The sequence below is a fragment of the Cannabis sativa genome, chromosome 4 (assembly GCF_029168945.1).
Source record: "Cannabis sativa cultivar Pink pepper isolate KNU-18-1 chromosome 4, ASM2916894v1, whole genome shotgun sequence".
In the NCBI taxonomy this organism is placed as follows: Eukaryota; Viridiplantae; Streptophyta; class Magnoliopsida; order Rosales; family Cannabaceae; genus Cannabis; species Cannabis sativa.
Window position 1 is genome coordinate 3382613 of NC_083604.1, and position 27397 is coordinate 3410009.

Sequence of the window (27397 nt, forward strand, 5' to 3'; positions counted from 1 at the left end):
TTAGGGAGGGGACTTAGCTACAAAACCCTAGTTGGGTTCTAGCCCACACTTCTGCTTCACCTAAACTTTACACACAGATGCTAAGCCCATTAACAATTGATCACCAACAACATGGGCTAACACAGCAAAGAACTATCCAATCAACCCAAGTTTTAATAAAACCAATAAAATTTAATGTAAGCCCAAATAAAAGTCTAACATCACATCTCACATCCACTACTACTTTGTGGAGGAACATTTGGCTTGCCCCATTACTCGAAAGATTGAGGTTATTTCTTTGGAAAATGGCAGTTGAATGCTTCCCCATTGGCGACAAAATTGGTCTGTTCTCTGGAATGAATTACAAGTGTTGTTTGTGTGATAATTTCTTGGATGCTCCCCTTCATTTGTTCTGGAAGTGCACCACAACAAAAGCCTTATGTTGTAAGCAATTGGAGCATTCAGACTTGTTTAATTCCGATTAGTTCCGAGTGTGACTTGGTTGATTGGTTCTTCTCTACTGATTTTCTTACCTCAATGGATGGTGAGGAAAAGAGAGAGTTTCTCTCTTTCGTTGCCATTTTTTGTGAGTTTATTTGGTGGGCTATGAACAAGAAATTCCATAAGAATATTGTGTTGCATATTTCTTTTGGTTGTTAAAAGAAATTTCTCAAAGGGTTCTTGAAGTGGTGTCAATTAGCCGGATGGCTTCTTTTCGAGATGCCCCTGTGCTGAACGGGGCTGGTTGCGGCCAACTCCCCTCTCCTGAGCATAAAACCAGACCAGTTTTGTACGCATCTTTTGTTTCTGGTTTAGGTGTTGGGGTCGTTGTTATTTTCTATGATCAGGGTTGGCTAACTACATCAAAACAGAGGTGTTTGCTGTTACTTCAGCTCTTGAAGTTAAGACTCGTGCAGGTATCTAGGCAGTTAACCTGTTTATTATATCTAAAACAAATGGTCAAGTTCACCCAAAAAAAAAGTATTCAATGGATTTGCATACTGTACCACTTCCACATGGTAATTCACTAATTTAGCAATGAACTATATACAAGTAATAAGAAACACTTCATTAATGTGTCGAAACATATATATACATGTACACTTATGTCTCATATGAAATGATCATATGTGATGATATTGTACTATAATGGTAATTATTTGTTTGAGAGAAGAGGGGCCTTGTGATCAAATAATGATTGAGAACCATGTGCCATTGCTTCATCTACCTCACCACAACTCTCTCTTTCCATCTTTTCTTCTTTGGCCTTTCCCCACATCACCCCATAAAATCCACTCACAATTATAATTGCTCCTATAAAACTGCAAAAACAACACTATCACATCACATTAGCTTTAGTAATAGTAACTAGTGCCATTCAATTCCAAAAGTATAGCTTAATTACAGGAAAAAATTATAATAATTTATTAGTGGAAAAAGGTATAAATCCATGTTTTTATATGACGATATATACATTGTAATTAGAATAGATACTTTACCAATTTTTTTTTTTTAAGAAAATGAATAATTTATAGTATTGAAGCATGATTTAAAAAAGATAGCTTCATTGGTATAATAATAATAATAATAATAATAAATTTAACTATATTTTCAATAAAATAAATTATTTGAAATTTTTTGAATTATTCAAAATTGAAATATTGAGATCAATAAAAAATAATCTTATCTTTTGACATAGTCAGTTAGTATTGAGTTTTTTTAATTGGGAAGCAATCTAAGTTTTATTTGGAAAAATGTGCTAGAGGCTCAATCTTTGATTAAAAAAGGTACAACTTGTTGAATTGGTTAAGACACTACGGTTGATGTCCTGAATTATGAAGACAAATAAGTTTACTCGTGGGTATCGATTGTCTTATTGTTGTCCAAGTCATTCAAAGCTCATCTACCTTGCTCTCTTATTTTGGTAGAATTATACCCGAGTGCAAGTGCTTGTTTATTAAAGGGTTTGCAAATAATGTGGCTTACTATTTAGCGAGATCTACTGATTTTTTTTCTGATCGTATTTTGTGAGTGAACAATGCTCCCTCAAAGTTCATTTTTGTGTTGATGAATGATTTGATTAATTAATGAAGTGTTATTCTGTTTTTCTTAAAAAAAATAGAAACGGAAATGTTTTTACCAATAAAAAAAAAATAGTGTTCTCGCTATAGGAAAACAAATAAGTTTACTTGTGGATACCTATGAGTAGGATATTATCCGTTGAATTATGATTTAAGATAAGGTAAGAGTATGAAAAGATATATATTTATGTAATTATGTTATGTGCATATTTTTTTAGGGTGTTATATGTATATCTGAATATTATTTATTTAGTTCATATTTAAAAATACAAAAAAAAAAAAAATACTTTTATATTAATAAAAATATAAAATTCTTAAATATTCTATAATTATTTATTATCTCCAATACTTTATTTGCTTCAATTGTTAGCAATTACACCTTTTAATTAATTTTACAAATTGTAAAGTCAATACTTACTAGTTAGATAATTACATATATATATTAAGTAATTTTTTAACATAATTTTACTATTTTTTTTTTATTCTTCTTAAAATTAATTAGGATAGGACTACCCGTGGGTACCCTATATCCATCAGGGTAATACCTGGACTCTACCCGCAAAAAATAATAACTTAATAAGGTGGATATGGGTAGAACTTTTTTCAATGAGGGAATAAACATACACTAACTATACCCTAACCATTACCATCCCTATCCCACTATAAAATGACCTAATAATTAATCATATATATAAGTAGTTACTTACCATCCAAGATAAAGGGACTCTCCTAAGAAGATAGCACCCATGAGAACAGTGAATACAATCCCTAAAGGCTTGAACATAGAGCAATATAGAGGCCCAGCTTTTGACACACACCATGTAATTAGTGTATAACGTATCACAGTTGACACAATTGCCTGCAACAATAATATCATCACCATATATCATAAACTTATCATTAATTATATATATATAATATACATGATCAGTAATTTCACGTGCTTACTTACTGTGTACAAAATTGCAACCAAACCCATGTCAAATTTTAGCTTCCAAGCACTTGTGTCTTTGACTACAATGAGAGAAAAGAGTGCATCCATTAGAGCTGAAAATGAGGTTTGATATAAGACTGCTAATACCACAGCTGGGTACCTTTTCTGAGTTGATGCCTGCAAATAATACAAACACATTTGTATGATTGTATCAAAGAAGAGAGTGAAATTTTAAGATTAATTAATCAATAAATAAGATTTTTACTTTCTAAACCATAACCCTTCAGTGAAATTTTTTTCTTAAATTTTAGAAATAATTACAAATTTTTTCTTTGAGTTGCATTTGGTTCATTTTTTGAGATAATTTATTGATGTGATAATTAACTATGCTTATAATTACAGTAAAGTGTATATTTAATTAACTTATAAGCTAGTTATAACTAACTTTAAATATTCAAAGATTAAATTCAAAATTATAAATATAGATTTTATTGTTATAGTACTATCTATATAATTATATTTCACTTAGACTCGGATGAATTTTTCACAGAAAAATTATTTATAGAGCAAAACCATGCAAGTATAGGAAAATATAAATCCTATTCCTTTTTAGCATTTTTAATAAGAAGAGTGCCAATTATAATCTGATTTTATTTTATTTTATTCAAATTTTTAGATAATTTTTTTTTTTTTTTTAAAGCAAGATAAAAATTCTATTCATTTTTATTAAATTTATTTGTAAACTAAGCACATACATAATTGTGGTGTATTGATTTTAATTTTAAATAAAACCAACCTGCAAAATGTACCACAAAGAAGAGACAAAACAGTCTGTTGCAAGGAAAAGACCTCCAAGGGCCCATTCTGATTGTGATGAGGATAGAAGTTGTGGGGGTAAATTGGGTATTAGAGAAAATTCTTGTATAATTGGTGGGCCTTTGTAGAGTGTCACAACAAATGCTCCTGATATGGACACTATTGTCCCTAAGCATTTAGCTTGGCTACTTGAGCTTCTCCAATTTACACTCTCCATCCTAGAATAATCACCCATTTTAAATTTCATATTTATATAAAATATGATCTATTTGGTAAAATAGAAAACATTATTACAAAGTTATATCTATATTAAGAAATTAGAGTGATAATTACAACTTCATATTACTTTTTAATTAATTTTTGTATTCAAAAATATAAATGAAAATATTCTTTTTTCATAACAATAGTTGTTATAATTACAATATTATTTTTATAAATTTTTAAAAAAATTTAAATAATATATAATACCAAAAACAAGTCTAAATTTTTTTAAACATATGATTAAGTACAATATTAAAAATTATGTTGTCAATATTATAAATTATTCATAATTTTTTAAAATTTACAAACTTAATATTACAACTATATATAATGAATATTTTTACAAAAAAAAATAATTAAAAAAAGTGATAAATATATATATATATATATATCTTCAATCTTAGTTGTTTGCTTTTATAAAATGATACATACATGCACTTAAGTTTATATTAATTTTTTTATTCTCATTATTAACATGATATATATTTTTAATTAATATAACTTATATAAAATATGTCCTATCAAAGAATATGTGTGAATTAATATAAATAAAAAAATAGTATTACTTTTGTAATATTTAAAATAAAAGTGATGATATAGACAAGAAAGAAAAAAAGTGACATGTGCATACCAAGATATTTTCTTCTAACTAATTATATTTCTTTTCTAAAATCCATTATCTTAGAGAAAACCATGTTTATAAGTGCACAAAACTATAGTCTTAAGTCAAAGAATTGGGTCTAAAAATAAGAGACCTAATATTAATATAGGGATATGATTTTGTCTCGTGATGTATTTTTACAGAATGTATTCCGTGGTACATTAGATGGGTCTCGGGCAGGCCCGGCCCTGGGCATAGGCGGGCTAGGCCTGTGCCTAGGGCCCACCTACCCCAGGGGCCCAAAAATAACCTACCCCAGGGGCCCAAAAAAAAATATTTACCTTTTAAAATTATACCATTTTTTTTACTGATTTTGAAAAATACCATATTTTTTTCTAAATAAGGGCCCAAAATAATTTTTTTTTCTATGGCCCACTAAAAGTCAGGGCCGACCCTGGTCTCAGGGTACATTAAATGAGTGCCAGGCTACGTTTCTACTATTTAACCCTAATTACCCCTAGATCAATCTCAGCCGTCAAATCAAATAACTCTCTTGTCTGACGGCTGTCGTACATTACGGATTACAACCCGTGAAAGTACAATAACGGGACAAAATCATATCCCTATTAATATATTAATATTATGGGTGACTATTCAATGGTTACATTTTTATTGTAACCATCATGGTTACATTTTTCTTTGACCTGTAATAGTAGGTTACTAGTAGGTAAACATTCCTTTTTTAGAATTAATTAATTATAATTAACTATTTTTTCTTAAAATAATTAATTAAATATTTAACAAGACCTCTTTTAGCAATTAATATTTATAAATAATTTTTTTTATTTATATTTAAATCCTTACTTTAATTATTTTAACAATTAAGCCATTTAGTTAAAATATTTATAATAAAATTTATTTTTTTACAAAAATTAAACTTATTTTTACACAAATTAAAATTTTTTTCTTATAATAAATTTTAAATAATTAATTATTTTTAAATGGTATTTAATTATTTTGTTACAATTAGATGAACTAAGTATGAGGCCTCATACTCAATCGATAACAAGTGTAGCCATTTTTTTTTCTAAAAAATTCTTCAATTTATTTCACTTTTTACTTTTTAAATATTTAAAAAATAAATAAATAATTAAGTGTAATAATTTAAAATTAAGATTGCAAGTATAATAAAATTTAAATTATGAAATTATATGTGTATAATTCTAAATTATAAAAAGTTTTGCTATAAAATTTTAAATAATTTAAGTACAAAAAAATAAATTGCTAAAAGATCCTTATATAGTAATAAATTACAAAAAAATTATTAATAATTATAATTTATTTAATTTTAAAATATAATTAATCTTAATTAAAGTTTTATAAGGAAATAAATTATTAGGTTACTTTCACGTTACAAGTTATTTATTATTTATTTTTATTTAATTTTCAATTAATCACAACCATTGAATATTAATCCAATAGCTTAAAAAAATATAACCACGATAGTTACAATAAATATATAACCATTGAAACATCTTCCTTAATATTATATATATACATGTATACCTTACTTTGCAAATAATGATAATAATTAAGTTGAATCAACCTCATTATTTTGCAAAAGAAAATCTTGTTGGTAATTACTTTTCAAGAGAAAAAGAAAAGACAATGTAGATATTTTATGAAAAGCAAGCATGCATATATCGTTAATGATAGAGATCGAAAATTGTGTTCAATATAGGTCGACATGGGAACCCACACATATCAATGCCAAGAAGATTTTATCGTATACACAATAAAGCCCTTTCAAGAAAATCTAGTACCATTTCATAATAGCATTACTATTGCAATTTTAAAGGTACTGTCATTTTCTAATTAGTTAAAAATACTTTAATATTTTATAAATTATTATATTAAATTATATAAATCTCAATATTTAATTATACAAATAATAATATTAACACGTAAACAACTATTAGTATTAGACATACATTTTAACATTTCTCATTCCATAATTGTATATCATCTGTGTTCATTATAATCTAAGACAAAAATTAATCTGTATACTTATAATTAAGAAGGAGGAGAAATGATAAAATTATTTATATATATATATATATGTAAGGACAAATGTTTTGTTATTGTTTTATTATTATTATTATTATTATTATTATTATTATTATTATTATTATTATTATTATTATTATTATTATTATTAATTAGTGATAATTGTAAGAAGAGGAAAATGAAAGGAGATGAGAACCTGAATATGATGGCAAGAATGAAAGTGAAAGCTGGGATGAGATTAAGCATGGCTGTACCAAGTGTGGGAGAGCTATAGTCAATACCCACATAACCAAATATCTGTCCTGAACACCTGAATATGAATTTACATAATTAATAATATATATTTATTGGTAACTTTATATATATTTATATAATTTTGTTTTAATTGGAATAATGTATACTCCTATACTCACCCAAATAAGGCAAGAAAGAAGAATCTGCAGACTATGGAAGAGGTCAAGGGAGGGAGGTCTGAAGATCTGGTGAATTAAAATTAATCTTAATTAGTATTAATTAATTAATAATTATGATGGAGAGGAGAGAAGAAAGAGTGATAATAATTGATGATTTAGTTACCTTGGGTAATAAAATAGGAAGTAGTAGGCAAAAGGAAGAAGAATAAAAGAAGAGATGGCATTAGAGTAAAGAGGCATGATGTACTTGTTAGTTCCATTAGACATGGCCATTTTTGTTATCACCATATTGCTTGCTTGTGCTACAATTGCCATAACCATTCCCACAAACACCACCCAATTATTATTCTCCATCTCCCTCTCTCTCTCTAATCTCTATCTATATTACAAAGAAAAATAAAAGAAATAATTTATAATAAATATCTTCTTACTATTTTCAAAAGAAAAAAAAAATTATATATTCTTAATAGATTAAAGTTATATATGGTGGTCATGATGCTACAAATGACCTCTCTCTCTCTCTCTCTTGACCAAGTTTAAGAAAATACTAAGTCAATGTATTAAGTGTTTTAAAGAAAATTATACAAAGAAAGAAGATATGAGTCACTTCTAAAGCTAATAACTACTATCATTTATTTGACAAAACAATTTAAGAACATTAAAAAAAAAACTACCAATGTATGTTTTATAGGAAAATTATATTATGGATCTACTAAAAGGGTGCAACAATGCATTTTTATCTAATTTGGCATGAAAATTTTTTAATCTATTTTTTTTATGATTGTGTATGTTATAATTATTTATAAAAAAAAAATTGAGAATTTTTGAAAAATTCAGCAAAAATTAAAACTCCGAAAATAATATTTAAATAGTTAATTTGCTGCATGTGTCACATGTAAAATAAATTGTTTGAACAACATTTTCTATATTGTAAATTAATCTTATTTTCTCAAAATTTTATAAAATATTATAAATAATTATAACGTAAACGATCATAAAAAAATTATTTTATTTTTTATGTCAAAATGATAAAAATTGGACTCTTCTCTATTTTGGTAATAAGCACCATATTTAATATATACATTTGTATATATATCATATATGTCCGCGAATTATTGGTGCTTTTTTTAATTTTTTAATTAATTATTAGTTATTATAAATGACAAAAATATAAATTATATACTGTCATAGTTATGTCATCACTTTTAAAATAAATAATTCTTTTTTTCTTCAAAAAGAAAATAAAAATCTTTTACAATAGTTGACTTTGACAAAACATAAAAATTACTACATAATTTTGAATCCAATGATCATTTACTACATTAATTTTGTATTTTTAATTAAAAATATCAATGAAGTTTATTAAATTTTAGGAGTGGGACAAGTTTTTATCTTAAAAAAAGACCAACAAAGAATAGTCAACAGACCCTACTAAATTCTTGTTAAAAAAGGAACCGAGATCCCATCTCGGAGACTCACTCACTATTACTTGGTTTTAATATTTACTTAATTAATATAAATTTTTATTAACCAATAAATAAATTTTTATGTAATAAATAAACTTTAGGATATTTATAAATAATAATAATAATAAATATAAATAGTAAGAAGATTTTTTAACGTGATTTTGAAGTTAATTTTTCACACTCTACGAGTCTTTTATTTTTGAAATTTTAGAAAGTGTATAGTGAATAGAGAATACAAGATATTATTTGTGAATTATATTATTTTTTTAAAAAAAATTGGTCGTCCCTTGTTTCTTAAATTATGTCTCGACTTAGAGAAGTATTAGAATGATAGTTATTCCGTTGGAATCTTATTTTTGTAACCGTTCATGAAACGTGGACAATTCTCACGTTTCATATTTACATCACAAGAGATAATTATAAATAACTATTGTAACTCCTCTTGTCTTTATCTATAAATGGTTATGTTGACTACACTTCTCCATCTCGCAATATACAAATGATCCTCTTAGGATGCTTTATTCTGAAGATAACTTATGCGTCTAAGTATAATTTGGGACATGTTTCTCGCGTCCTTATGTAAATGTTGAGAGAGGTGAACGCGAAACGATATCATGGTTCGACAACTCCGAGCTAGGTGAATTATTATAGGTGTATTTTCCTAAGTCTTTCAACACATTCACGAGTATGTGGGTCAATGAGTTGCAAGCTCTTAAAAAACTCATCATCTACCATTTTCAACGTACTATTATTCTATTGTGTACTCCGTATATCCCGAGATAGACCTTCTACGTTGATTATTCATCTCGTTGGTCTTACGAAACGGTAGTTATTACTCATGGCTCGTCCTTATCTTTAAAAAAGGATGAATTCAAATACTCCTTCCAATCATATTGTCCGAGGCGAGTTTATTGAACATATAGATATTTATTGCTTTATTACACGAGTTGATTTATTTTCTAACTTCTTTACATGTGTCTCAACTATATTATTTGCTCGAAATATGAGTATAGCAATTAACCCCTCAAAAGTTTTAAAAAAAAGCAGTTTTTAAGATTTAAATAGGACTTTTTAATTAATAAAGGGTATGATCGTATTTTTTCTTTTAAAAGAAAATGCATGCTTCATTTTGGTGGTTCAGTACTTCGAGAAAAAATATTATGCATTTCAACATTTATTGATCTGACCCTTTTTTTCCTAATAGTTATCATCCGTTCAGTCATCACTACGATCGAATGGTTTCCATTGTTGGATATAAGGTTAGCATTTTCCCCATGTTTTGCCATTACCGTTTTACATTACATAGAATTCAAATTCCAATCCTTATTTTCTCTGAAATTTTATTCCCTCTTTATCTCTCACATACTTCCTTCGAGTTTTTGCCAGTTTTTTCTTTCAGCCACAGCATCGTCACGAACCAATTCCTCGGCATTAGAAGTTCTCAGTGGGGAATTCTTCGAGACTTTTTTTCTTCCAGCAAACCAGTAAGTGTATTTCCACCATTGTTCTTTTTATTATTCATTCTTTTTTTTATTGTTTTTCATATATCTTTCGTTAATTTCTTGTATGGGATTGTCTTTATATGGATTTTCAACAACTTAAGGCTATAACTTTAGGGTTACATAATTCACAAGTCCTGAGTTTTTATGTTCTATATTTCCAGAGTTTTGAGGTATTTTTTTTCTTTTAATCAAGATAATGTCTCATTTTGATCAAGATTACGAATACCCAGACCTTGTAAAATTCGATAATCCCCAATTCCAAGTTATTATTTTTAAACCTCAATCTATACTTGAGATAAATGACAAAAAAATTTAGGAAATACTCCCTTAAGGCTAGTCAAGAAGAAACATCAACTTGCTATATGTGATATATAGATGAAATTATTGAGGGTAGAGGTCGTAATCTGCGAGAAGTGGCATGGCTTGAATTGCCCAATTTAGTACAAATTTCCTTAGCAAGACCATTATTTTTACCCTAAGCCACTGTTTTTTTTTCCACCATATGATCTTGAATTTGACATTATGGATCCTAAAGCTCGAAAGTCCAAGATGTCTCCATATCTTGATGTTAAATGCCAAAATATTACATATTTAATAGTATAAAAATAAAAAGAAATAAATTTTAAATAATATTTTCAAGAAATTAATGTAATATATTATTATATTGAAAATATTTTATTTAAAATTAATTTTATCTTTGTTTATAAATAATAATTAGTATTTATGGCATATGGAGAAAAAAAAATAAAAAGTTAAGAAAATGCTTTATTTTTATTAAAAGAATTACGAATTAATTAGATTTTAAATGAATATTTTTATTAAAATTAACGTGATATAGTTTATGTTGGAAATATTTTGTTTAGATTTAATTTTGTTTGTGTTTTATTGAGAAAAATAGCATTTGTAAAAGAAAGAAAAAAAATATATATGGTAAAAAGATGGCCCAAAACATGAAAAATAGTTTTTTTGAAGCTGAAACAACCCGAGAAGTAAATGCCCAATCGACCCAAATATCACTGAAAATATTTATTACTGTCATTAAATAAGTATTTTCTTCGATCTCACGCAATTTCTATGAGTTCAATCTCATTCTTTATAACCTATACTACAATAAAGATTTGTGCACTTGCGAGTTGATAAATGTAATATGTATACCATTTTGGCTACAACACTTGACATTACTTTCTATGCAGAATTGATTGAATCAAAAGTTAGATCAATTGCCCCTTACGTTGGTCCATTTCTAAGGTCTTATGGTGTTAAGACAATAAGTATCCTACTTGGCAGCAGATACTAGTGCCTGAGGAAGAAGAGGACCGCGACTACGTCGCCTGCACTCACAACTTAAATAATGTAACCACTCGGGAAACCATTGAGACTGAAGAGGGGGCTCTCCGAGGTAAAACTTCTTACATTTACAGATGGTCTCCTACCGTCTTTAGGGCCAAGCCAACAACTTTATTGAAATTTGAAGATAGTCAATACAACTTTTTTATCTGAAATTGTGTTGACCTAATAGCCCATAAGTTTGATAGTTGGTACCCTAAGTTCCATGAAGCTGACTAACAATAGTTCTTATTATGAAATTGTTCCCCAATATGGTACAAATACTCATAGGGCTGCTAGTTGGGATTGGGATATGTCTCCATTTAATTCCCTTGATCTCTTTATGATCACTAGTTCTACAGAGTTTAGTACTTATAATAGCAACTCCTCCTCGCCTAGCACTTATGGTAATTACTTAGGTGGGAGTTCTGATCTCGCCACTTTATGCTTATCCTTACTTTACAAATTTTAACCTCTTTTTGTTTTATCTTTGTAGACATGGATGACTTGAAAAATCTCCTATGCGGCCTTGGTGTCTCAGTTAAGCGAGGCAAAAAGCGAAGTGCCTCCGAGGCAGATACTTTTGAGAAGCAACCCAAGGTTCCCAAGAAGAAGAATGGAAGTGGCAAAGAGAACACTACTTCCTCTAGCATTGTTATTTAAAAGGATAATGTTTCCCCGACTGATTCTACTCCTACCCCTGTATCTGCGAGCACGGACAAGCAAACCATGGGGTCTGTCCACAAGCTATTTTTTCTGCGGCCATGCCAGAAGTTATGTTGTTAGACCCCACTTATGTTGCCACTGGATGCTGAAAAGAACATTATCTTTTAAGAAATGAAAAACCCATAAAAATTAACTTCTAAATAGAAAAACTATTGAAAAAGGAGAAAAACTCATATTTTTATAAACTAATAGTATAAAAGTTATAATTTTGTAAAATCCCCATTCACAATTGGTATAGGTTTGTCATGGTTGGCCTTTGATAGTTGGATATTTTTCCAATTTTACTCGCGACGATAAAAGTTATTTAAACAAGGGAAACTTATAAAAATACTAGAATTTGGGTTAATTTTTACAAAAATACATAGAATTTTTTTTTAAAATATTGTGTTATTATTTTCCCTATTCAAACACACAAACACAAAATCTATACAAGTCTTATTATTTTCCCTATTCATAATAACAAATTAATGTCATTTCAACACAAACACAATTAATTTTAGATGGAAGCATAAAGATTGTAAAATCATATCATAAGTCAATTGCTTAAATAAATATGCACCCCAAATAATAAACGAAAGAAAAAAAAGAAATTGCTTAAACTCTAATTAGTAAGTTTATAAAAGAAAATGAGCAAAAATCAAATGAAATCCAATTGAGCAATAGAAAAAGAGACATTTACTCTTAATTCATGGGCTTTCTATATAATATAATAGGTCCACAATTTAAGTATTTGTGAATTGAAATTCAAGAAACAAGCCTATCTAAGAATTAAATTTGGGCCATGCAAATTACATAATAAAACCCATGATATCAAAAAAAAATGAATAATTATATAAAGCATTATTCGTAAAAATTTTATATTTTTACATTCAAAATTTTTTATAATATTTTTACAGTGTTCTACAAAAATTACACGAAAAAAATAAGAAAATTACTAAAAGTATCAAGAAAATAACATCTTAAATAAATAGCATACAAATAACAAAAAATTAATAAAAAGTTAACAAGAGTACAACATTAAAATACATCAAAAGTCTGTATTTTCTGTAAATAAAATCTTAAAACCCGTAAAATATTTAAACCGTACAATTGTATTTTTGTAATTTATTTTTTGTTGTTTTTGTATATTTGTGAAATAATTCCTAAGAAAAACTACACAAGCAAGAGCCCATTGATCAGATCCACTGACACAAGGTACCTGTACTGGGCTTTTAATAAGGCTTAGGATCTGGACCAACATAATAAATTTAAAGGTGGTCCTAGAATTGACTTTCAGGACCACATGGGCCGGACCCAAAAACTAGCCATAGGCCTTAATTAGGCTTAGGCCCATAGCTTGCATCATTTCAACTACAGCATATCTATAAGATTAGCTATAAATGTATATAGCTCTGAATTCAATTAAAAAAAAAAAAAAAAAAAAACATTTATTAATATAGTACTGATACAGATACAGATACTGACTCTGATTTGCTTTTTGCTGAAGCTTTTATCATCTTAATATAAAGAAAATAATGTCATTTCATTTTCAGATGTTGGAGACTTCATCTTCATTTTACATAGAAACCCCTATTGTAACTAGCGCTGCAATCTCAATTACAACAAAAAATCATACAGAAACTCCTATTGCAACTAACGCTGCAACCACTTTAGAAATCTAAACCGTAAATTTGAAAAAAAAAAAAAAGTTAAAAACATAGTATATGGGATAATTTCCAAAAAAAAAAAATTGTAAATCCTTAAAATTTGTAAATGTTTTATCTTTTTATGTATTTACAAAATAGAGTAATGCTAGAAATACACTTATTGCACACACTAATTACACACAATAATGTGTATTTAATCTTAACCATATAATTAAAAGTGATGTGGTTCTTACTTAAAAATATAAAAATGACTAATATTTAATACACATCATTGTGTATAATTAGTGTGTGTAATTTGAGTATGTATCTAGTATTACCCTATATAATCCAATGAATACAGTATTGGTCCACTATAAAGTGTGATAGTCAGTAATTCTATGATCCGTAAGAGAAAATATCGTATAAGCTGTGTAATTTCACATTGCCTGGGGAAGGTCAAGTGTGATGATTTTAAGACTGTGTAGGTATGCGACTACACAGTTGAAAATGATTTAAATGGATTGATTGGTACTACTTATATCAACAAGGTGCATCTTGTTTTTTGGTAGTCAATCACAAAAGAACTCTACAGTTAAGCGTGCTTGACCTAGATTAATTTTATAAGATGGGTGATCTCCTGGAATTTTTCTCAAAAAACATGCGAGTGAGGACAAAATATGCTGAAAACACTCGTGTTGGTCTCTAAGACCTTAGATAAAGTAACAAAATTAAAGAGAAGATATATACTTGTGAAAAATTTAAGTAATAACTAAACGAGAAGAAGGCTAAAGACATGGTTTCCATAGAACAAAGTTGTAAAATATTGGTCTATATAATTGAAGGTGAAAAGGGGTATATATATGTATAACATGAATAAAAATGATTAATATTATTACATATATTCATAGTTATCTTGTAATGCATGATCCTTAGATCTGGTAGGGTCAAAGTTAGGCTTTTTTCCAATCAGCTTTGGTTGAACCTCTTACAATCATTTTGCTGCTTTTCCAAACAACAATCTATATAAATTTATTGAAAGAAACCAATGAGAGAATTGGTGGAGGGTCCAATGATTTTGGTTATATAATAATATTATGATGATGATGATGCAGTGATCATCTCAAAGTGTGTAAAATGAAATTATTGGACTAGGGCTACAATATATATTATATAATTATATTACTTTAGTGGAGAGCCACACATGATCATTTTTTTGACCCCAATAAGTGAAAAATTAGAAAAAAAGAAAAGAAAAACTGCATGCACTGAAGTCCATGAAATACTTATTAGTAGGGAAATTTGATTTTCTATGCTTAGAAAATCAAAAAATTTGATTTATAAACCAATAATTAAAACCCTAAAAAAACTATACCTTTTTTTTCAAAACCCCAAAAATACCCCCAAACTAAAACTATCTCTCTTTCTCTCTCTATCTAGCCGGTCCCAATAATCCCACACCCCAGGTCCGATGGTCGGACCATGGGGTCCGATGGTCCGACCAATCGGACCCATCGGACCCCAAGGTCCGACCATCGGACCTCTCTCTTCCTCTCTCTCAAATCGCGGGAAAAAAAAAAAAAAAAAAAAAAAAAAATTAAAGCCGACATCGGACCCATCGGACCCGACCATCGGACCCATCGGACCCATCGGACCCGACCATCGGACCCATCGGACCCGACCATCGGACCCATCGGACCCGACCATCGGACCCATCGGACCCGACCATCGGACCCTTTCTTCCTCTCTCTCCAAAATCGCAGAAAAAAAAAAAAAAAAAAAAAAAATCAAAGGTCCGATGGTCGGACCTTGGGGGTCCGATGGGTCCGACCATCGGACCCCCAAGGTCCGACCATCGGACCTTGTCTTCTTCCCTCTCTCAAATCGCAAGAAAAAAAAAAGTTTCGAATTTTTTTTTTTTTTTTTTTCGCGATACCGAGAGAGAGAGGAAGAAAGAGTGGGTTTCGTGGGTGGCGTTTGGGTCCGAGAGTGGGTGGCGTTTGGGTCCGATGGGGATGGGGTTTGGGTTCGGGTGGCGTCGACTGTGAGTTGAGAGAGAGAGAGAGAGTTGGCTGAGAGAGATAGAGAGAGAGAGATGATGTTTGTGAGGGGGGTATTTTTGGGGTTTTGAAAAAAAAAAGTATAGTTTTTTTATAGTGTAAATTTTTGGTATAATAATAAAATTTTTTAATTATTTAAGCATATAAATTCAAATTTCCCTATTAGTATTATATATTTCAATGAATTATAAGGATGATTTTTTTTGTTCTGTAGCTTATGTATACCTGTCAAAGAAACTATGGTTGGAATGAATTGAAATTGCTATATTGAGATGTGTAGTTCTTTTGACAGTGCCATTGTCTGCCATGAGAATGGAAAAGATTCAATGAGAGGTCTAAAATCAAATATGCCAGCTAGCTTTCAAATATTATTTTGGTAATTTTGGGTTACAAACTTTTCACCTTTTTCTTCCTATTAGCTTCTTTACATTTTATTTATTTATTTTTTACAATATTATAGGGGAAATTTGAAATTCCATGTTTAAAATACCTTATAGTTTTCCCCCTAAATGTATAGTCATTAAAATTGGTCATATATGACCACTTTACTAATTTTCCTAAACTACCCCTCACATTTCAAACCATCACTCTCTCTTCCTCTCTCTCAGCCGAACCAAGAAATCCCAAACCCATTTCTCTCAGCCGACGCCACCCATTCTCAACCCAGCTCAACCGACGGTCGTCCACGGTGTACCCAGCTCCGGCGTCGACGCTCAACCCCGAACCACCCAAACGCTGCACCCCCTCTCAGCCCGACTCTCTCTTCCTCTCTTTGAAATCGAAAACAAAAAAAAAACCCACCGGGGCCGATGGTCGGACCATTGGGTCCGATGGGGTCCGACCAATAGGACCCATGGTTCGACCATCGGACCTGGTGGGTTTTTTTTTTCTTTCGGTTTGAGAGAGACGAAGAGAGAGCCGGGGGTTCGATGGTCGGACCCAATGGTCCGACCATCGGACCTGGGGGGTTTTTTCTATTTTTTTTTTCGTTTTCGATTTCAGAGAGAGGAAGAGAGAGTGGGGCTGAGAGGGGGTGCAGCGTTTGGGTGGTTCGGGGTTGAGCGTCGACGCTAGAGCTGGGTACACCGTGGACGGCCGTCGGTTGAGCTGGGTTGAGAATGGGTGGCGTCGGCTGAGAGAAATGCATTTGGGATTTCTTGGTTCGGCTGAGAGAGAGGAAGAGAGAGGGATGGTTTGAAATGTGAGGGGTAGTTTAGGAAAATTAGTAAAGTGGTCATATATGACCAATTTTAATGACTATACATTTAGGGAAAATTATAGGGTATTTTAAGCATGGAATTTCAAATTTCCCTATTATAGCAAGTAAAAGCTATGTTTAGAACTACTTGAGGCTAGCTCATGTGGTCATAGGACACGGTGGGTGTATGTTGGAAGTTTTGAGTTCGAGTCTCAAGTTATGCATTGTAATATATAAACACTTAAATAAAAAAATTAAAAAAAAAGGCTTTTAGGATTCTGAGTTCCGAAAATATTTTTGGGGTAACTAATAAATTTCAGCTTCCAACACTAAAATACTCTTTTAACTAAAGTCATATTTAGTAGTTTTCTCAGGAAGAAGCTAAAATCAGAATTAAAAGTTTAGCGAAACAGTGTTATGTTAGATTTTTTATTTGAACTTATATTAATTTTTATTGGTTTTAATAAAATATGGGTTGATTCGATAGTTTTTTGCTGTGTTTACCCATATTGTTCGTGATCAACAGTTAATGAGCTTAACATCTATATGTGTGTAAAATCTAATTAACTAAAGTTTTTAATGAGCATGTATGTTGCTAAGTCTACTCCCTAACTTTATAAATATATATTATTTCATCATAATTGTATATTTTTAATAATTAGATTAATAAAAATGCTCCTAAGTTAGAGATTTAGAGAGGAAGATTAGTTGATGGTATTGTATTATTTAATTAAGGTAATTGTTATGGGTCAATATACTCACTTAATTATTATCTAATTATTATTAAATACAAATTTGCTGTATCTTGAATTTATTTAATTTTTTAACATGTTAGTGTCATTATTCTTTCCCATGATTTATTTTTATCTTTTTTTCCTCATAGCAAATATGGAATAACATTTACCCTGTGACAGATTTTGTTGCACCTAACAATGGAAAATGGAATTGATTTTGGTGCAGTAAATACCATACATTTCATTTTGTCAACAATAATTATAGGCTTATAATAATAGTCATCATAGTAGTAGATACATATAGTCAAAATGAACAAGAAATAGCTTGTCACTTACCTATAGATGTCTTAATAAAAACCCCTTTACTAAAAGTCTCATACAAAAATGGATGCAAATAAATTTCAAACATATAAAGTGTAAAACAGATTGTTCATATTTAAATTTTCCACACACATGTTCTATTGATCTTAGTCTATGTACCCTTATCGCTTAATTATTTAGATAGTTCTCATTTTATTTTGCTTATAATAAAATGCAAAAACTATTGAAAGTGCTATATATGTATGTGTGGGTGCATATACCACCAACCCAACAAAGCTGTCATGACTCATGAAGACAAGAACTACCCACTAATCTTATATAACATAATATAGGCAATGAATTTTATACATCTCTTTTATTAAAAATAAAAATAAAGATTAATCAAAACCCTCTTTAGTTGTAGCAATCTGTTAAATTAGGATAAGTTGTAGGTGGGTCTGGACATTCGATCTTGTTGACCGAGGTTTTCGGCAACCAATATAATAATAATATTTAAGAAAGCTGTAAGAAGTCAATGCAAGAGATTTTTACGTGGTTGGGGCATTAATGAGCCTTAGTCCACGAGTCTGTGTATTTATGAGAGTATTTATTACAGAGAATGTTCTTGGTGAGTTTCCCTCTCTAGTTCTTATGGAACCCAGAATTCTCGACCCCTGCCTTAATGAGTTTGGGGGGTATTTATAGTGTTTTTTGTGGGGTGATCCCTAGACTTGAGGTACATGTCTTTCTGTAATATTCAGTAAAGGCACACATTCCCAATGGACACATCATAGGAAATGCATGATCTAATCCCTAGGCTTTTTAGGAGTTTAATGGACATAATCCTTTATCCTTTCTTGACTGATGTGATTTCTCATAAAGTAGTCGTCACTAGGCTCATTAATCATAGCGTAGTAGCTGCAGAAGGGGGGTTACGCCGTCAGACTTTAATACTTATGGCAGTTTCAATACGCCTTCTCCCATGCGGCATTAAATGCGAGGTGACTATTCAGATATGATTTGATACCTCCCGGAGATGCCTCATGGTAGTCTTGCTCTCCGGGAGTACATGGAACTTACATGCCTTCTCCGGGAGGCATGTTAAATGCTGATCCCTTTGATTAAGAAGACTTAGTTGAATTATCCCAAAGTCTTGCATCTTCGGCTTACGTGTCTCAATCCGGTTGGTCCACGTATTTTGGACAAAATCAGGGGCAACAGATCTAATTCAATATTTTTTTTAAGCTGATCCAATCTAATTAGTAATTGAATTTGAAAAATTATCATTCGATCCAATTCAATTAAACCTTAAAATTAAATCAAATCTAATTATTAATTGGATTAGATCGGTTTTTAATTGGATATTATTATACAATATTGTCCTACATGGATCAAATGTAAAAATATTAAGCCATATGTAAGAACATGAGCTACTCCACTCATTACCAATTGGTTTTGAGATGGAACCCCATGATTCACAACATGGCATCAGGGTCATATCCCTAGCGGATTTTTGATCCACACCTATCAAAGAGTTAGCCAGTCACAAGCGAACAAAATGGTACTCCCAACTGCAAACAAAAATAAGTGAGCAAATGGCAATATTGTCCCACATTGATCAAATGTAAAAATATTGAGCCATATATAAAACATGGACTACTCCACTCATTACTAATTAGTTTTGAGATGGAACCCTATGATTCTCAACAGATATCTAACACACTTAATTTTTAATACTAACTTAAATAAATGAAGAGAAATACCTAAAAAGTAAATATCACCATTTATTAAGTTGAATGCCCCGTAAAGATATCATCCTTACAAATTTAATACAACTAAAATTTTGAAATAACTAAAATAACAACACTAAAATAGAACAAAACAACATAAAAATAAATACACAAAACAACCAAGTTACAAATTCAACACCAAAAAACTAAATAGCCACTAAAAATATATATTTTTTTATATATTTTTTTAATATTTTTATTAAATATAAATAATTTTTTAATATATAACTTGGATTGAATGTTTTTAGTTGAATTTTGAGATTGATATCTAATAACAGATTCAGTTTAATTACAATCTAACTTTTAACATCCAATCTAATCAAGTTGTAATTAGATTGGATTTAATCGATTTGATTTAATTAGATTAAATTGGATATTGTCTATTCTTAGTTGTAAGTATTATTACGAGTCAATATATATTGGAAAACATAATAGTACTCAACTAACATTAAGAAGATTTCTTACTGATGAAGAATGTATTTCATTATGTATTGCATAATTTAATATATTAATTTTTGCATAATTTGATTAAGGTTTAATAAACACTAAACCTAGTTTGATATACTTTAATTTTTGTTAATTAACAATCGTTAAATCAATTAATCCAACAATTTGTCCAAATTTTATAAGGATGAACCAAACACACCCTCTTAGGAAGCATTATTGAGAAATATGCCCCCATATACATCCAAATCCAACATTATTGCAATTGCATTGTACCAAGAAAAGATTTTGTAAAAGAGTATAGATAAAGTTATTATATATAATAAGGTGTGTCTAAGGTGGATGATGGAGAGAAGAGAATAGAAAAGAAGAGATAAACCAAAGGAGAGGGAGGTGGGAAATGAAGAAACGTGCAAAGTCACATGGCCAAGGATGTGGGAATTATGAGATGGATTATGATAGTTGTGGACTTTGTAGTGAGTGAGTGATATGTCCTTTGGAGAGGTACAAGTTGATGTACAAGTACTGTTATTAGCTACTAGTGGTACTCACTATTAAGGTAATGCTTTGTGAAGCGATAAAAATTATTAGAGTATTGTTATTTAATATCTTAAGTGTCTAATATCGTATCGATAGTGATGTAGTACTCTATAATTGGTTAACGGTTTCTTATATTATTTATTAAGTAAAAATATGTTGAATTTGATATTGAAATGCTTTAATAGTGATATATTATTTTTTGTGGTATTTGATACCTTAAGTTATCCTTTAGTGTTTCTTTAAAGAGTAATTGTAGTATAAATACCCAAAGTTTCGAGTTTGTAATAATTGGCCCAGTGATTTTTTTAGTGACTTAAAAATGAACTTTCATCCAATTTCGTTACTACAGATTTTGTTATAAGTATCTTAAACATGATATATGTAAAGCCTAAATTTTGAATCATTAGGTATGAACGAATTAATCTTATTGATAAATTTAAATTTAAAACACTTATAGAGTCTGTACTAACGAAACTAAATGAAAAATTATATGTTGACTAATATTTAGTACTTATGCTGCTAAAAAAAATATTAAGATCGCTTACAAACATAAAATTTTAAGTACTTAGAGCACTCACAACAGCTTTTCTAAAATAAAGAAGCTTTAAAAAAATTTAAAAAACCGTACTAAAAACACGCTACATCAGATGCTCTAAACTCCTTCATTTTAAAGTTTATTTAAAATACACTATCTATGCTCTACATTTATAGAATATTATTCATTGTTCTAAATATATTTTATTAATTATTTTTTGTTTTAATAATTATTTTTGTATAAGAATATATGTATATAGGGATATGATTTTGTCCCGTGATGTACTTTCATGGAATGTATTCCGTGGTACATTAGATGGGTCTCAGGGTACATTGAATGAGTGTTAGGGTACGTTTCTACTTTTTAACTCTAATTACCCTTAAATCAATCTCAGCCGTCAGATGAAATAACTCTCTCATCTGACGGCTGCCGTACATCACGGATTACAATCCGTGAAAGTACAATAACGGGACAAAATCATATCCCTATGTATATATTAATATTATATATTTAAAATGAATGAAATATAATAAAATTTTAAAAAATTAAGATTTTGATGATACATTTTAAAAAAATTAATGTATAGTTTAATATAAAAGTATATTGTAAAATAAAAAAAAAATAAAAAAATTTAATAAAATATTTTAAAAGATAAAACAGAAAAATTATCAAAAAAAAATTATTTATTAAATTAAAATTTGTAAAACTCAATAATAATGATAAGTTGTGTTGTGGTAGCTACAACACCCCACTTTTGAGGTGTGTAGCAGCCACTGTGGTGGGTTGGGCTTTGTTTGGGTAGTGGCAGCAGATTCAGATTAGAGGGAGTAGCCTAGCTAAGGACTATTTAACACAGACTACTCACTCATTCTAACCAATTAATTGGCTGCTTCCACTCCCCAATTCACAACTCACTACTCTTGTTACTATTACAATATATTACTACTGATTATGATGGAAAAAGCAAGCACTGTACTATGTGGTAGGGGTCCCCTCCTCTCTCTCTTTTTCTCTTTTATTCTTTCTAATTACTTAAAAGCAAATCAAAAGTAAACTGTTTAACTTCTATTCATCACTCTCTCACTTTTTCATAGTGCTTTCACACTGCACTACTGGATTCCAATTCCTAATAATATGAGCAATTGAGCATTGCTGTTGGGTTTGAGTCTTAGCGGTAGTTAGCACTTTTAGATATTTCGTTTTGCGACTGATTAGCAATACTTTTTAAAAATTATTATATTAAACTATATGAGACATGATAGTTAGTTGAACCAATAGCGATATTGACACATAGGAAGGTACTAGGCACTAGTGGTGCTCTTTAGCATTTCTCTTCCTAATAATATGAGCATTGTTATTAGGTACCAGTAGTGCCTAGCATCTCTAGACATGTCGTTTTGCAATTGGTTAGTGATACTCTCTAAAAATTATTATATTAAATTATATGAGACATGCTACTTAGTTAGACTAATGGCGATATTAATACATAAAATGATGTTAGGCACAGTTTAGCATTTCTGTATAATTGAGAAATATTAAAAATCATTAGTGGTGGTATTAAGTTGGTCTAATGTAATTTAATTGAATAATTATTATGAAATATTATTAACTATTTATAATGACAAGGTAGCACTAAGTACTATTGATATCTAATAGTAATGCTTTATGTAATTTAGAAGTGTGGTAAGATAATACACAATATGTTATAATATTATTAGTGTAATTAATGATTAAGTCTTATATATTTTAATAATTATAATAAAAAAATCTACTTATGTTTCAAATTGTAGCTATGTTTTTTTTTTTTTTTTGATAATTCAAATTGTAGCTATGTGTCAAAGTCTATTTCGTATTGTCACTTTTTAAATATTTTTCATTTATGTAACTATGTTGCTTATAATGTGGTTAGATGAGTTTTTGCTCATAATATATATAACTAATATTTTTAAGTTATCTTAATGTCAAAAAAAATATAATTATATGAACCGTGAGGTGAGGTCTAATTTACTTTCTATTTATAAACGTATAGATCTTTTAAAATAAAATTATTGTTAAGGTACTACTTATTATTATAGAATATCACTAAATATTGTTAAGGTACCTAGTATTAGTGTTCCACTAAGACCATTCACGGTAGTTGATGTAAAATGTCATCTTCTTTAAAATACATATTATCAATATATATTTTTTAAGACCAACAATTTATGTTATCAATGTTATGTTTGTATCAACATATAGTAAATACGAATTTGACATGATTATTGAAGGTGTCTATACTTCAAACACAACCTAATTTCTTAATAGGATACCCAACATGACACCATAACACATTTGATCAACTTGAGATGTGACACAAATCTAAAATCAACACGTTTAACAGACAATTAAACATGTTGGTAACCATATTTCAAATCTCATTTCTATATAATGTTACACATACTAAGAGTATCTCGAATATAATCTACTGACAAGCTCTAAATGGGAACATACCCGAGATTTATTGGCTAGAATCTTTCATGTGGACTCTCTTCTTTGTTCGATTTGTTGTATGGATAATGAATCTGACACTCACTTATTTTTCGGCTACATTTTCACAAAAACAAGTAATTATCGAGGATACAAAATGGTTGGGTTTCTTGGATTGGCCTCTAAATCTTAAAACCTGATTAAATAGACGAGAAGAAACCAATTTTGGGTTTATTGAAGCCTTAATTTCAGCAGTTGTAGCTGTTGTTACTTATTTTGTGTGGTGTAATAGAAACAAATATATTTTTGAAGGAATTTGTGATTTGGCAGGAATTATTAGTTTATTGTTAAAGCTTAGTTCTTTTTTTTTATTAAAGGCCTTCAAAGCAGTCACACAGCAACAACAAGAACAAACAACAAACTAAACCAGAATCCAAGCTACAAACAACAATCAGTACGCAACAAACTAACAAAAAACTAAGAAAAGACAATAACAAACAAGAAAAACAGAACATAGAAGCCAGCCATCCACCCTCACACCAGGTGGGAAACTGAAAAAATTAGACGCATCAAAACTCCCAAACAGTCGAGATTTAAGTGTCCTTTGAGCCACACCATTGTGCATCCTGGGGATCCAGCTAACCTCCCAGAGGTCAAATTTAGCAACTAAACCGTAGAACTTGATGACAATATCCTGAATGTTGTGGTTCAAGTCCTTGATTTCTTGGTTTTCCTTCAGAATTGCAGCAGTCGCTCCAACTGAGTCGTACTGAAGGATTACGTTTATATGGCCAAGTCGAATAGCATTTTTGGCTCCCTAGGACAAGGAAGCAAGTTCCCCCGCCAAAGGCTCACAATAGTGAATTTGAGTCGTGTGAATGCTAGTGATTTCCCCTTTATCGTTTCTGAAAATTGCTGCATTAGCCGAGTGATGATGGCCAATTGCCACATCAGTATTGCAGATGGTCCAGCCAGCTGGAGGACGGAGCCATTGTGGCATTGGGGAAGAGTCTAAAAGTTGTGCGTTGAGAGCTTCCTTAAGACAGTTGTTGATCAACTAAGTGAGAATCTTTGTTGGGGTACCATGACCATTGTGAACAATCTTGTTTCTCTCCCTCCATATCTTCTCAAAAATTATGGCAACTTCCTCAAGAAAAGCATGGAAACTCACCTCTTTCAGCCTATGGTCATTGTGTTTGAACCAAATTATCCATTCATCCCAATTAGTGAAATTGAAGGAACAAGTCTTAATGTGCCAAAAGCATCCAAACCAAACTATGTAAATGAGCCCTTGCCTTAAGAATCGCCTTCCAAAGTATGGAGTCCAATTTTCTGGGATTCCAGGTCGAGGAAATTGTGGTTCTTGAGGTATTTTGCCTCCATTACATGCTTCCATAAACTAGCTTCACCAGTCATAAATTTCCAGGCCCATTTCATAAGGAAAGCTTGATTAGTTGCCTCAGTCGTTCTGAAACCCAAGCCCCCATGGGTCTTGGGTTTGCACAATTTCTCCCACGCAACACAATGAAGCACTCTTTTCTCTTCCGTATCTCCCCACCAAATGACTCTAAAAGCTTTATCGATCTTGTTCGTCGTAGAGGTGGGAATGACATCAAAAGAGGCAATGTAATTGGACAGTGTTGATCCCACTGACTTGATAAGGCAAGCCCTTCCCACACTAGATAGAAGCTTGGCCTTCCAACCTTTAATACGCGTCAACACACGGTCCACCAGGTGATTGAAATCACCCATTCTTCTTGGGGTTTTGAATAGAGGCAGACCCAAATAGGAGGCATTAGCATTCATTTTCTTCATTCCCAGGAGTTGGGTGATTGCTTGAATCCTCCCCCGTGGCACTCCACATGAAAAGAAAACCGATGATTTTTGTGAGTTGATTGACTAACCAGACCATTCGCAATAGGTGGCAATGCAGTCTTGGAAAGCCTTAGCTTCTTTAAAAGAAGCTTGCCCAAAGAGCATTATATCATTGCCAAACATAAGGTGATGGACAACTGGTCCATGTCTCCCAATCTTGAAGCCTTTAATCAAACCTTTCCTTTCCTTGTCGATAAGTAGACGGGATAGCGTCTCCACAGCAAGAATGAACAAAGAAGGGGATATCGGATCTCCTTGTCGAAGTCCCCGTTCAGGCTTGACTTTACCCACAATGGAACCGTTAAGCAGGACCTTAATTTCTTGCACTGAGATGCAGACTCGTATCCATCCTAGGAACGGATTAGTGAACCCCATGTGAGTGAGCACCGCAAGAATAAAGTCCCAATCCATTTTTTCGTAGGCTTTCTCCAAGTCGAGTTTGATCATCATGAATCCCCTGCTTCCTCTTCTTTTTTTCATGGAATGGACTATTTCTCTAGCAATCATCAAATTCTCCACAATACTTCTGTCTTTGACAAAAGCCGCTTGGTTCAGGGAGATAATTTTTTGGATTATCCCTCGTAGTCTTGTGGCAATGATCTTAAAAATAATTTTGTAGAATACATTGCAAAGTGCGATGGGGCGGTAGTCCTTGGTAAACATCGAAGCATCGTTCTTTGGGATGAGGACCAAAGAAGTATCATTGATAAAGTGAGGCAGCTCTAGGTGGGTGAAGAAATGACCAACCATCTCAATACATCAACTTTTATAATTTCCCAATGGTGAGAATAAAAGCTCAGGGGAAGACCTTCGGGGCCCCGGACCTTATCTTTGCCCATCTCATTGATGGCTGCAGTAATTTCATCCAAGGTGGGGGTTATAAGATTTGAGACCTTAAATTCGGATAACTCCTGGGTGGGAAACACTTCATTCAGCCGAGACGGATGCAAAATCTGTTGCTTTGAGAACAGGTCTTTATAATGATTTAGGAAGCATTTAGTGATTTCCGATTGATCCCAAATCCAATTACTATCATCCGGATTCTTGATGCATTAAATGTAGTTTCTCCTCCTTCTCACAATAGTGGATGCCATGAAGAAATTCGAGCACATGTCACCTTCGAGTAGCCGTTAAAGCTTAGTCTAAAAGTAGAATGAGTTGTTTTTCGAAGTTCACATCTAGAGAGAAAGATATAATTCTCATGATACACAATTTTTAATTTGTGAGGCCTTGCCTTGTATCTTGTTTTGGTGATAGCTTGACTAAAATATTTTTTCCTTTTCAAAAAAAAAAGCTTCTAATAAAGTGTCAAATTTGTGATGCATTACCATATGTTAGTACTTCTATATAAAAATAATTTTCTAATGGTGTGCTAAAAAAATTATTGAATTTGGCATATGAAAATTATGTCAAATTTAATAAAAGATATAATGTTGTACTAAATTAATTTGATACACAATTAGCCATAAAAAAATTTGATACACAATAAATGTATATTTTTCGTTTAGGTGTAATGAATTGTTTTTTCGGCTGTGTGATTTATTTATTTGAGTTTTGTGTGATTATATAGATTATCCATTTACCAAAATCTAAAAAATAATTGTGACAGTCAGCAGTCCTGTGATCCGTAAGGGGAAACACTTGGTAAGTTGTGCAATCCC

General features: G+C 30.7%; 1 protein-coding gene across 3 annotated transcripts; it reads right to left on the reverse strand.

Moving 5' to 3' along the window:
• Positions 1-1027: 1027 nt before the first annotated feature.
• Positions 1028-7691, reverse strand: LOC115712130 (WAT1-related protein At3g28050). Of its 3 annotated transcripts, none has more exons than XM_061114800.1 (7): positions 7316-7685; positions 7153-7218; positions 6936-7049; positions 3155-3171; positions 3013-3074; positions 2768-2919; positions 1028-1301 (listed from the first exon to the last, which is right to left on the reverse strand). In XM_061114800.1, the coding sequence occupies exons 1-7, from the start codon at positions 7504-7506 to the stop codon at positions 1136-1138; spliced, it is 768 nt and encodes a 255-aa protein (XP_060970783.1). In that variant the 5' UTR covers positions 7507-7685; the 3' UTR covers positions 1028-1135. The 3 variants fall into 3 exon arrangements, with proteins under 3 accessions (XP_060970783.1, XP_030496226.2, XP_030496228.2); XM_030640366.2 differs by adding an exon at positions 3791-4028 and having other exon boundaries at positions 3013-3171; positions 7316-7679; XM_030640368.2 differs by adding an exon at positions 3791-4028 and having other exon boundaries at positions 1184-1315; positions 3013-3171; positions 7316-7691.
• Between the last annotated feature and the right edge of the window lie 19706 nt (positions 7692-27397).